Below are 12,243 nucleotides of genomic sequence, written 5' to 3' on the forward strand. Positions count from 1 at the left end.
TCCAGGCCAGCTCAGCCCAGACCCAGGGGAAGCAGACTCCCCAGACAGCAACCCCAGGTAATGCAGAGATCTAAGCAGTAGAGTTCCTCCTCTTCAAAAACAGTGTGTGCAAAGCCCCACCTCCTTATGGTAAGAACTCACAATGACTTTACACCTCCACCCATTACCTCTGCCCACATGCTTGTGCCCCTAGAAGGAAAACTCTTTCCATGCAAGCAACTGGGCCACTATTACCAACGACAGATGGGTCCTCAACATAGTGTCCCAGGGATACAAATTTTATTTCCACACTCCGCCAACCCCAAAAGGGTTCCCAGATCTTCCTCCAAACCAGTGGGCAGAGGCCAAAAAGCAACTAATTTCCCTGCTCTCCATGAGGGCAATACAACATGTTCTGCAGAACAGATAGGTCACTTATGGTAAGTGTACACAAATGTACTGTTTGTGTCGCTTTGGATGAGTGTTTGACATTCGTACTTGTTTTGCTAGAGCTGGGCTGTACCACTTCCTTCAGGGATTCCGTGTATTGTCCAAAACTTTATACCCTCTGTGTCTTTTTAGACAATGATTTGATTAAGCCATCACTCATCATAATCAAACAAAATCAAGACTGTTTAAAGGTAGCACTGCTTTGCTTGAAGCCCAGATAAGAAATTGCACTCCTGTAAGCATTCCTGATAAAGTAAAATAACGTCTGCATACTTAATGAGAAATGGTTCAGGTCTGGTGATAGGCCGTCTGTACCAGGTTTGCTGTCTGCCACTCATTCAAAACCGACATCTGGGTATGACTATGGTGTGGTGGTATTCATATTCTTGCAGTTTGACATCTCGAATTGAAAAGCAAGATAATGATCTTGAGTTTCTGTGCATCCTGCCTACCATCAGTAATGTTGTACTGTGGTAAGGTCACGGTAAAATGCCCACAACACACAGTGGTCGCAGTAAGAAATAGTCAAAAGGATTTATTACAGAAGCTGGGGGGGGGGGCAAGAAGAAGAAGAAAAAGCCTTTCCATGCTGAACTTTGCTTCAGCACTTGTTTGCAGTGCTAGAACAGCAGACAATAAATAGCTTCATTAACTTGTTTGTATGTTTACCTACTAAAATGCTTTGCTTCAACACTTGTCTTTATGCAGTTTTGGCAATTTCTGAATGACAGCACTGTCTCCCCCTAGCAACTTGGGCACCTTTCAATTGAGCCCTATAACATGTCGAGTTGGGAGGATCGAACATTTGCTGTGAAGGCTGATGGCACTTGAATGTATTCTACGTATAAATACGCTGCAGCTTTGAGTGCGTAAAGTTTTTTTTTTTTTTTTTTTTTTTTTTCTTTGAGTGGAGAAGGTCACTAGACCTTTTGGCTTCAAGAAAGTCTTTTGTTTTTCTAGGTCCATAGCAATTTGTATCTGTATTCGCCGTGAATGGCTGCAGCCTTATCAGTGTATTCATTAAGATTCCTTACCATTTCATAGCCAATTACAGGAAGGCCCTCTGACGCCTGTAGCTTATGAGGCATACTTAAGCAAGCTAGAGTCCCAGTTCTTGAACCAAACTCTACTGTCCTAAGAGAGTACCTACACTGACGTAGACTGGGAAACCTAAATGACCCTGAACAACTGTGCACAACTCTTGGTTACCCTGTCATTGGTCAGATACTGCCACCACTTAAATAATATGCACCCCATGAGAATGAAATCAAATCCTCCCTGTGACTGTGCTTCAGAGGTAAGTCTGCTGCAGTGAGCTGGGGACTTCATGGGATTTAAGAAAACCACTCTTCTCAACTACCCAGTAGCATGTACTGCTGCTTTCACAAGATGTTTCTATAAGTACTTCAGTTCTCATATAGTCATCCGTCTCCATCCGATGTGCACACGAAGCTGAGTTGAGGTACTTGAGATACACATCCTTGTATCATATCAAGAGGGAGAGATGATAGCTCTCCAAGACTACAAGCCATGAAGACATGTTCATGAACAGTATTCTACTTTACCAGAAATTTAATACCAAGCAGGAGGAAGAACAGGCAGCAGGCCACCACAGCTGATAATATACACTTAAGAAAAATAGTAATGCAAATAAGCAAATAACAAACACTATAGCAAAAGGAAGAAACTCTTTATTGTCCAAAGGAACAAACTGAATACCTAAACTTTTAAAAAGTGAGCTTAAGGAGCTAGGCATTTAGAAGCAAAATTATATCCTCCAAGACTAAGTAAGCTGAAAATTGTTACCTCTGTGTAGAGCAGTCACAAGGCCTTCACATCTTTGTTTAGGAATCTTTGAAGTAATGTACAGAACTGTACTGAAGTGATGCTCAACAGTAGCCCATACTCAGTCCCTGGGGATGTAGCCAACATACTTGTATGCAAATTTAGCTCAAAATTTATCTCAGTTTCATTCTGACTTTACCTTGCGTACCATCTTGTCTGCATCTCCCCTCAAATCACCTGTAAGAAGGTCCTAAGGGCACACACACCAAAGCCAAGAACAAAGTTTTTTTTTTGTTCGTTTAGTTAGTTCGGGGGGGGTCCACACATTGTGCCCAGATGCTTTCTTGTTAGTTTCTCTGACTTGCTCCTAAATCTGTTTGGAGCAGTTTGGAAATTTGTAAGAAAACTTGGTCATCCTTTTACACAAGGAATGACCTTCCATTGATCCAGCAACTCCAGATTATTAAGTCTGAACACCTCAGCAAAGGAGCCCATCCTTATGAACTTGGAAAAGGTGACGTCTGCAGCATAAACCCAAATCAGTTTATCGTAAAAGGTAGATTTTGCCTTCTAAACTTAGCTTTGAAAAGTTAGGGAACATGGATGAAGGCAGATCGGTGCAAACCACTTGCCTCATCCTTGCGAATACATTTGTTGACCTTGACGGTGTGGGATAGTGTCCCTACTTAAAACTGAATGAGACTGGGTTCCATTAGTAGTAAATCAGTATAGAAGGCACTGAAATAGTGGGGTCCCTCAAAGATGCGTTCTGGGACGACTCCTGTATTGGTATTTAGTTCTCCAATATCACAGTTGACTTTGTGGGCCTGTATTTTGAACACGTTTAAAGGTTATTTCAATCCTGAAGTTATCATAAACTCTCTTTGGTGGATTCCCAGATCCTACAGGTAGGACTAACCTATATAAACAAATGGTACCAGGATCACAGCCTAAATCTAAATCCTAAGAAACGTAGCAACACATCCTTGAGGGAACGTGAGCACCTGTGTACCTACCACATAGATGAACCCCGCCCTTAAAACTGTTTATAGTCATTGGAGAACTGGGCAATTGATTTGACTACCACATGTCTACTGTTAAAATGTCCTTGTACCTAGTTCTGTTTATTGGCAGGCATAGGTGGTTTAGGTCGGAGTAATATAATTCTTGTTTTGGTATGCATCTGTCCAGGCGTATCACTTTAAACCTAATCAATTCTAACTGTGATGATCAAGGACATTGTGTCAAAGTGCTGTGCGCTCCACCTTAAAGCAATAGCTCTTCCCAGTTTATACGTATATTGTTGAGGGATTATCTCTGCCTTGCCTGCAAAACATAGATTGATTCAGTCCTGTGTGACTTACACTTTCCTGTAACAAAACACCATGAACACCTACTTGAAAGTACTAATACTCTGTTTTAATCTAAATGTAATGCATTAGTGGGATAATTTCCAAAGGACAGGAATTTAATTTGAGAGGTATAAATGTTTGCTTTACATTAAGCAAGGTAGCTCCTTGACCTTCTCCAGTTGCAGCCTAGACAAGTGCATGGAGAACTTAGGTTTGCTCAGCTGTTTCATAGAAAAGGGGAGTAAATAGTAAAAATTGCTGTTGATATATAGGGTAAGCATTTAGTGATACTGTTTCTCTATGCAAGATAAGATAACCATGCCTGGGCTTGTGCTGGTGGTGCAGACTTTATTGCACAAGTCTTTGTTGATTCCTGCAAAACCCTGATTTCATCTTCAGACATCCCCCTCCATCTGTTTGCCTTCCTGGGTATTATACTGTCAAGGCTTAGGACTAGCAGGCAAAAGATAAGACTATTGGAAACAATCAAGAGTGTGACTCTCTCCATCTTCTTCAGTTTAATGTTTCTACTGAGGACTGACTGGGGCTGAGCAAGAGGTAGCACATCAGCTACCCACTGGAGTCTCTTGTACCAGATGCTGAAAATCAGGATGAAGGAGAGCTCTGTCTCCTGCAGTGGATAACTCCAAATAGAGGGCGTTGCTCTGTATAATAGAGGGTAAAGGGATGGGCCAGTACTGCTACTTCCTTCTCCAGAGAAGGTCTTGAAGATGACTGCAAGGCCTCCTCCCTTTTGTTCCAGGATAGTTTTCCTTGCAAAGTGGATGGTGGCAGTTGTTACCAGGGACACATGGAAGAGCCCTGACGGCATGGTGGCTATACCCACGATATCAAATACAAGCTTCTGGTTTACCACTGTTTGGACCAGAATCCTGTGAGGGAGACTATTGTAACTAACAGCCCTGAAAAAGATCTCCAAGACCTTGTAAGTATTCCTGTGAATGGTTTGCTGTGACTTCCCCTTGTGAATTTATTCCCTTACCTGGAGCATTTCCATTTTTCAAAGTAGGTGGAGCAGCTTTAGAAATAGCTACAAGTCAAAATTGAATTAAAAAAGCGTAATTGCTGAAAAGTGCAGGTGCTGTCTAGGATTGAGAGGATGTGGCAATGTACCATTGTTCCACCACTTAAAATGCACCCACGAACTATGTAGGGACAGTACTCCAGTCAGAAATGTGTGTTCAACTGCAGTAATTTTAACACTTTTTTCTATAATAAGCAAGTGCCCCTTCAGTACCGAATGAAGGGTCAACAGTAAAGCATGAACAAATGCGAACAAAACTTAAGAATATTTTAGACTAAAATTTAATACTGAAAACCGCCTTCACATCTGGGAACAAATTCCAATCAGTAAACTAGTTTCCTCTTTTTGTTCTAACTTGGTTTGGGGTGATTGGCCCCAAAATGTATTGGATCAGTTGGATAAGAAAACAAGAAAAATGCTTTACACTTGTCAAATGATTTATAAAAATCTGTGTGTACGAAGATTGTATATTCCCAGATTCTGATGGAGTTATGCGCTTCCTCGAAATTGATCTACATATGTAGATCTGCAACTGTAGGACTGCATGCATATATGATGACACCACATGATCTAAATTTAGCGAGAGTTTTAAAACATGAAGGGAACAAGGTTAACTTCCTTGGTTTGGCAGAAGCATATTGGTGTTAAGTGGGAATGGAAATCAAACCAGAAGTAGACAAAAACTCAGGTAGCAACTGAATGTGCCAAAAAGCAAAATAAAGAATATAAGGTGAAGGATCAGATGAAAAGGCAAAAAATGTGTAAGTATAGGTGCAAGTACAGAAAACTCTTAGAATAACTTCACGTTGATCAGGATGTGATACAGGAGTGGTTAAGGAGAGGTGAATTTAAACCAAAAGATGAAAGGTTTAATTAGTGGCCCAGGATAGTGGCGTACACAGGTTTACAAAATTCAAGACTGTTGCATTGGGGATTATGCAAATATTACAGTGAAGTAACTGAGAAGCATTGGAAACATGAGCCACAAAACATTATGTAATTTGATTGTTTGTTTCACATGGGATCGTCCATTACCAACAGTTCAAAAAATAGATGCGAGACTACCAGATATACTAGTCTATGAAAAGAAGACAAAAGTAGCATTGATTGAAATTGCTACACCCAGTGATTAGTATATTATTTACAGAAAGAAGACAAAGTTATAAAATACCAGGATTTGCAGGCAGAGACATGTGCATTGTGGGAGAAGATATGCAGACTGCTCCAATAGTGGTAGGAGCAATGGGTCTCATGCTACTGATGCATGTAACTCTGAATTGCAGGAGGAGTTCATTCTGTGCACATTGCTGGTGCTGAGAAGAGCACTTTTGGCCAACATCAAACATTGAAACAGTACTAATTTCATGAACTTTAGTCTTACTTTGACTTGGAATGGGGTCCATTCCTGTCAGGGTATTAGAAACTTGAAAGACTTGGAGAAATTCAGCCTACTGAATAGGTGGTGATGTTCATCTCTGGCATGATTTTTTTTTTTTAAATAAGTAAGATTGTTGTGGTTCTTAGTGTTCACTCTTACCAGGATGTCATCTTGAATCGGTGCTAATAAAACACCTCTGCAGTTTGTTGCTAATACTTGCAACTGTTTACTAATTGGTTCTTGGCAGGTTCAGGCTCCTTGTGAATGATCACTATTTTCTTACTCCACAGCGTTACATCTGCGAGTCTCATCTTTCTGCTCTTTGCTGTTTTCCTGTTGGGTAGCTTCCTTTCTTCCTTCCCGTCATTGGAAAAGAACGATCACTTATTACAATAGGGCTTACATTTTCTTATACCATTTGAGATAAATTATGTTGTATGTCTCTCTTCCTCTTTGTAGTTTACTTTAGTTGCTGTCTTCATGCCGGCAACCTCAGTGGACCAAACAAAGAAGCTAGAAGTTATAGTAGTGGTGAGATCTACAAGTTATTGTAACTAGCTAGAACTGCCATTTGTTGCCATAGGGTTTTATTTTTTATTGTTTAGGTAAGTTAAGTTGTAAACTCCCTTCCCCCTGCAGTTTATTTGTTTAATTGCAGTCTTCACTGGGCCGAATAAAGAAGCTGAAGTAGTGGTGACACCTACTAGTTGTTGTAGTAACACAGCTTTTAATTGCTTAGCTTTTTTATTCCTGTCTGTGACCAAAGGTAGACCTGTTATGTAGAGTAAACCTGATCTTGTTGATGGTGGTTCATAATTTTGTGGCTTTAACAGCATTTTATGTGCATGAAAAAGTAGGTATTTTATGTGAACCTTTAATGCAGTTTCTTGTCTTTCAGATGATTGAAACACTTGGAGCAACAACAGATGCTGTTGAATTCCTTGACCAGTTGCATGTTTTATTGGAACAAGAAGCAAAGTATATGCCAAACATGTATGGCCTGAGGTTAATAGAGTCTGCTCATGATAACTGCCTCCGTATGACTGCAGGACTGAGGGATTTTGAAGTTAAGGATCTCCTGAGCTTAACTCAGTTCTTCAGTTTTGGTACAGACACGTTTTCTGTAGCAGTGAATTTGCTTGATCGTTTTTTGGCTAAAATGAAGGTAAGTTGTACAAGTTTGAACTGGGTCATGTATTTCACATCTGCCTAAAATGCAAAAGAAAAAAAAAAGTACAGTAATCCTAAAAATGTAGTTGGGGAAATGTATTGTCACACAGAATTGTTAGGGATAATGTATTCTTAAATTAACCATTGAAAGTAGTTAAATACTCCTGTTCCAAGGTGGTGGACAGAATAGCTGTAACTTGGAGAAGAATTTCAGGACTACTAGAAAAAAAAGGAGTGATTTTTAAGTAGATGGAGTGAGGTACTTGAGCTGCTACTGAGCTACATCAGAAAGACCCAGGTTTATCGTTGTCCATTTCCCAGCTTGCATCTGTAGCTTTATTTCTTAGTGAATCTCAGAAATTTGAAAGATGTCGATAAGGGTAGAGAGGCAGATATGAGCTGGTGGCTGCTCCAGTTTGCATTTTCAAGTATTTTGAGAATGTTTTAAGGTAATGTTTCTGTAAACCGCTTTTGTGCAGTATTGCTTACTCTTTGTGTGATGCTTCATCACAGCAAAAAAAAAAATTAGTATATATAAGTAAGTAAATATTCCAGGTTGCACTAGAAACAACTCCATTATGCTTCCAAGTACTAGATAAAACTGAAAATGTAGATGTCTGGTCAAGGTTGACGCAATACTTTTTGCAGTTCTTGCTGTTTGGGAGCTTTTGCATAAATTAAACAGGGTACTTTAATTTAGTCAGTCTGGAGTGACAACCACCTTAAGACTGTCATTGATGCTCAACATTTGTTCATCAGAGTAGTCAGTTACATTGACCACTTAGTGCAGTTAACCTAGAATAAAAAGAAGTCCTCTCTTGACATTAAGACACATCTGCCTGTTAGTGCATTTTACAGGCTTCTTATTGAGGAATGTGAGACTGATACTGCAAGTCCCAATCCTTAGAAAATTAAACTGCAGAGCTTGACAAAAATTAATTTTAGACCTTGCTGTCTAAATCTGAAACATTTTTGCACTGGGGTTTTGTATCCTGCTTGCACCATACTGACTGCGTCTTCTATATACCAGTGTAAGTGGCGTACCCTCAGTTACACCATTTTTTTAAGGTATTGTATATGGAATCCCTTAAAATGTAAAGCTAATAATATTGGCATACATTTAGGGGACACAATATGGTCAATTTTGAAAGTGTTTTTTTTTTTTTTTTTTTTTGTGGGGTTGAAGGTTGATCGTGTCCTAGTATGGTGGCTGGATGCACTGCCACTAAATAGCAGTGAAGGAAAAAGTAGGTTGTATCTAGTAATGCTTTGTAGTAAATAATTGCCATTGGGATAATCTTACATATGTCAGCAGTGATCCTGTTATAGGAGATTATCACTTTTGAATGTTGTGCCAGTAGGTGTGGGAGGGTGATGCTCCCTGCTAAAATGAAATAAAATCACTAGTTGTTTAATTCCATTGTTAGCGTCTACTTGTTTGACTCTGTTGTGTTATTTATGTCTCCAATTTTCCCCTAATCAGAGGAAAGCAGCAGACATTAAAATAGTAACGCTGGTAGAAAGAGTCAACCAAAAAGTTCCTCAAGACCAGCGAGGATGTGGAATTTACTAAAGATACTTCTCTGTGCCAAAAAAGACAGGGGACCCGAGACAAATTCTGGATCTCGGCAAACTAAATCAGTATGTAAAATATATTCAAAGTTCAGGATGGTCATGGTCCAGTCTGTTCTGCCCCTTCTGCAAAAGGATGATTGGATGTGCTCGATAGGACAGATCTTCAGGATGCGTACTATCAAAACGAACAGGTGCTCCAAAAGTCACCTGCAGTTCCAGCTGGGAGCCGGTCATTACCAGTTCAGAACACTGCCCTCTGGCTTCACTACAGCCAGTAGGGTGTTCACCAAATGCACGGCAGTGGTAGTGGCTCACCTGAGACCACTGGGTTACAGTTTGTTTCCATACCTAAACAAATGGCTCCTAGCTACCCCATCCAGACCTCTACTCATTGAAGCAAGGGATTACTTGCTCCAGTTTTGTCATCACCTGAACATCAGTCAACTACACCAAATCACAATTTACACTGTTATGCAGACTCTGGAGTTCATAGTTGCTCGTCTAGACACTATCAGCCAGATAACCGTACTTCCTCCAACAAGAGTTCATACCCTCAGACTACAAGTCATAGAAATTATCTCCCACTGTTACCCACTGGCAAGACTAGTACTGCAAGCTTTAGCATTGATGGCAGACACAACAAGTCTAGTTCTCTTAGACAGGTTTCATATGCAGGTCTTGCAGTGGACTCTCTCAGTGCAGTGGTGTCTTCTTCAGCAACCCTTGAGCATTCCAATTAAGACTTTCAAAGTTTGCAAGGAATGTCGTCTTTGGTTTATTCATTATGGTTTAATCATAGCCTCACCTCAGGCTTCATGCCCACTGAGTGGCACACAGCTACAGTTATCCCGCTCCACAAGGGAGGATCCGCCTTGGATCCCGGGAACTACCGTCCCATCAGTCTGACAAGCCTGATCTGCAAGGGCATGGAACGCATTATCGTGGAACTTATAAACAAAGACATTGGCAACCTTCAAACACTGGACCCCACCCAGTTTGGGTTTGTGAAGGGCCGATCTTGTCTCCTGAATCTGATTGACTTCTTCGAATCAGTCTCCAGAGCTGTGGACGAGGGTAAGGCGGTCCACACAGCCTTTCTGGACCTCGCCAAGGCCTTTGATACCATCCCCCACTCTAGAATCGTAGATAAACTTACTAAGCTGGGCATAAATCCTTACGTCACTCGACGGGTTGCCAACTGGCTTACTGACAGAACCCAGACTGTAAAAGTAGCAGACTCCGAATCCAGCTCCAGACAAGTGGAGTACCTCAGGGTTCAGTCCTGGAACCACTCTTGTTTGGCATCTACTTCTCTGAAGTGCAAGGCAACACTAAGGGACTCTGGCTAACAAAGTTTGCAGATGACTGCAAACTGGGAGCCATTATTGAATCCCCAAATGATGTGGATATTCTACAAAAGGGCCTTATAGAAACAGATGCCTGGTGCCAGAGCTATGGGCTCAAGCTTAATGCCAAGAAATGTATAGTTATCCCCTTTGGAAAAAAACATGTACCCATGAACTACCACATAGGTGGCAGGACACTAAACATTGAAAGTGTGATGAGAGACTTAGGGACACAAGTGGACAGTGGTCTCACTTTCGATAACCATTGCCACAACAGTCAGGAAATCCTTCTATGTGGCACACCTAATCACTAAGGGCTTTTCATCCAGAAAAAAAGAGGTCATTGTCCCACTGTACTCATCCCTCATTAGACCCATTATAGAATATAATGCCCCATTTGGTATTTACCTCACAAGACATCTGCAACAGCTGGAAAGGCCCCAGAAATACCTCACTAAAAGAATCGCAGGCCTAAAGCAGATGCCATATGCTGACTGTCTAAAAAAAACTCCAGCCATACTCTGTGGCATATCGTCTACTCTGAGGCAATCTCTGCTTAACATACAAGGCCATGTCAAACCCTGAGCTGTTGGACATGCTTCACTTGAAGAAATCCCAATCCCTCAGAGCCACGCGCTCCAGGGATCTAAACCTTATCACGGTGAACAAAACATGCTGGAGGGATAGGTTCCTGTTCCAGAGACTCCCCATACTCTGGAATAGACTGCCCATACATGTCAAGCAGAGCGCCTCATTGGCACTCTTCAAAGGGAACCTTGATGATTGGATGGGAGATAGGAAATTCACCCCGGGGATCATGTCAGTCGCCCTGCTAGACAGGGGCCCAGAGAAGTAAATATTGTGGGAAGAAATTTCCAGGGAATTGTTATGGCTAGGCTTGCATAGGCCTTGGGGCCGATAGCCTAGTACCAACCTATGAACCTATTAAGAAAAAGTTTGTCAGGGCCATCCCTTGGTTCTCTCAGTCACCACAGACACTTCCCAGATAGGGTGGGGGCATTTCTTGGGAAGGACATTCCAGAGTATGTGGTCCCAGGAAGAGGCTAGTTTGCACATCAGTGTCCTGGAAATAACAGTAGTCCAACTAGCGTTGCAGGCTTTTCAAGATGTTCTCCCTAAAGTCTGATTGCAGTTTTCAGTAGTCTGGTACATCAACAAACGGGGTAACCAGATGGATGTTGTCCATTGTGTTGACGGGCTGTTTGTGGCATAGGACGACCTCTTCTGGTCGTTTTTCTTATGGCAGTGCACATAACAGGGAAAACCAAAGTGCTTGCAGACAAATTAAGCAGGTCTGTTTTGATGCCGGAAGAGTCGTCTCTCAGTCAAAAGTGGCAGAAAGGATAGTCTGTCAGTGGGTCTAGGTACGATGTAGTCTTTGCTTCTTTCCTCAACAAGTGCAGCAGGTTCTTCACCCTGGGCCCTCCACAGGGGAGTTGCCAAGAGATAATCTAGTACATGAGTGTTTCTCTGGTCTTCCTTATGTTTGTTACCCCTCATCCCCAAATTTCAGCAGTGTCCCGATTCAAGAGCAGAACCATTCTCATTGTGCCTCTTTTGCCCTTTCAAGTTTGGTTTCCCTTCTGTTGCCTCATTGTCTGCATCCACCTTGGACATTGGACCCACGTTCAGACCTTTCTAGTGTACCCAATGGGGGTGAAACACGTAGACATGAACTCCTTCAAGTTGACCACCTGGTTTCTCAGGTTCCAGTGATGGTTTAACATTCCAGGCTTTCCTTCCCAGTCCAACATATTCTTTTATACTCTGCTTTCTGCTAGGTAATTTACAAAAATTGATGGGAAGGATTTTCAGTTTGGGCTTTAAGACCTGAACCATTAAAATTCATCTAGCAACCATCTCTTTTCATTCAGGTGAGAATTGTTCCTCATTGACTTTGAAATTGTGCAAGGCCTTCCTTAATGCATTCACTCCAGTGGAGCTCAGGAGGTTTGCACTGTAACTTCAATGGGAAGAGCCTAAGCTTTTTGACAGTATCAAAATTGTCTTCACATTTCAAACAAATAATGTGAAGTTGTTAAATCTCGCCGTTTATTCTCACTGATGGGGTTCGGGGCCGATCCTGTGCTCCGAAACGGCTTATAGCAAAGCTCAAGGTTTGCCAGTAGCTCGAGAAACCCC

At 41.6% G+C, this 12,243-nt stretch overlaps 1 protein-coding gene across 2 annotated transcripts in view; it reads left to right on the top strand.

The window, feature by feature from the left end:
* The window catches only part of CCNG1 (cyclin G1), a 294,124-nt gene that overhangs the window by 43,959 nt on the left and 237,922 nt on the right, over positions 1 to 12,243 (top strand). For both annotated transcript variants that reach the window (XM_044068987.1, XM_044068986.1), the window contains exon 2: positions 6,888 to 7,154. In XM_044068987.1, the coding sequence (XP_043924922.1) occupies positions 6,888 to 7,154 (267 nt within the window). The remainder of the gene's footprint in view (positions 1 to 6,887; positions 7,155 to 12,243) is intronic.

The sequence above is a fragment of the Protopterus annectens genome, chromosome 4.part0 (genome assembly GCF_019279795.1).
Source record: "Protopterus annectens isolate FY-2018-M chromosome 4.part0, PAN1.0, whole genome shotgun sequence".
In the NCBI taxonomy this organism is placed as follows: Eukaryota; Metazoa; Chordata; order Ceratodontiformes; family Protopteridae; genus Protopterus; species Protopterus annectens.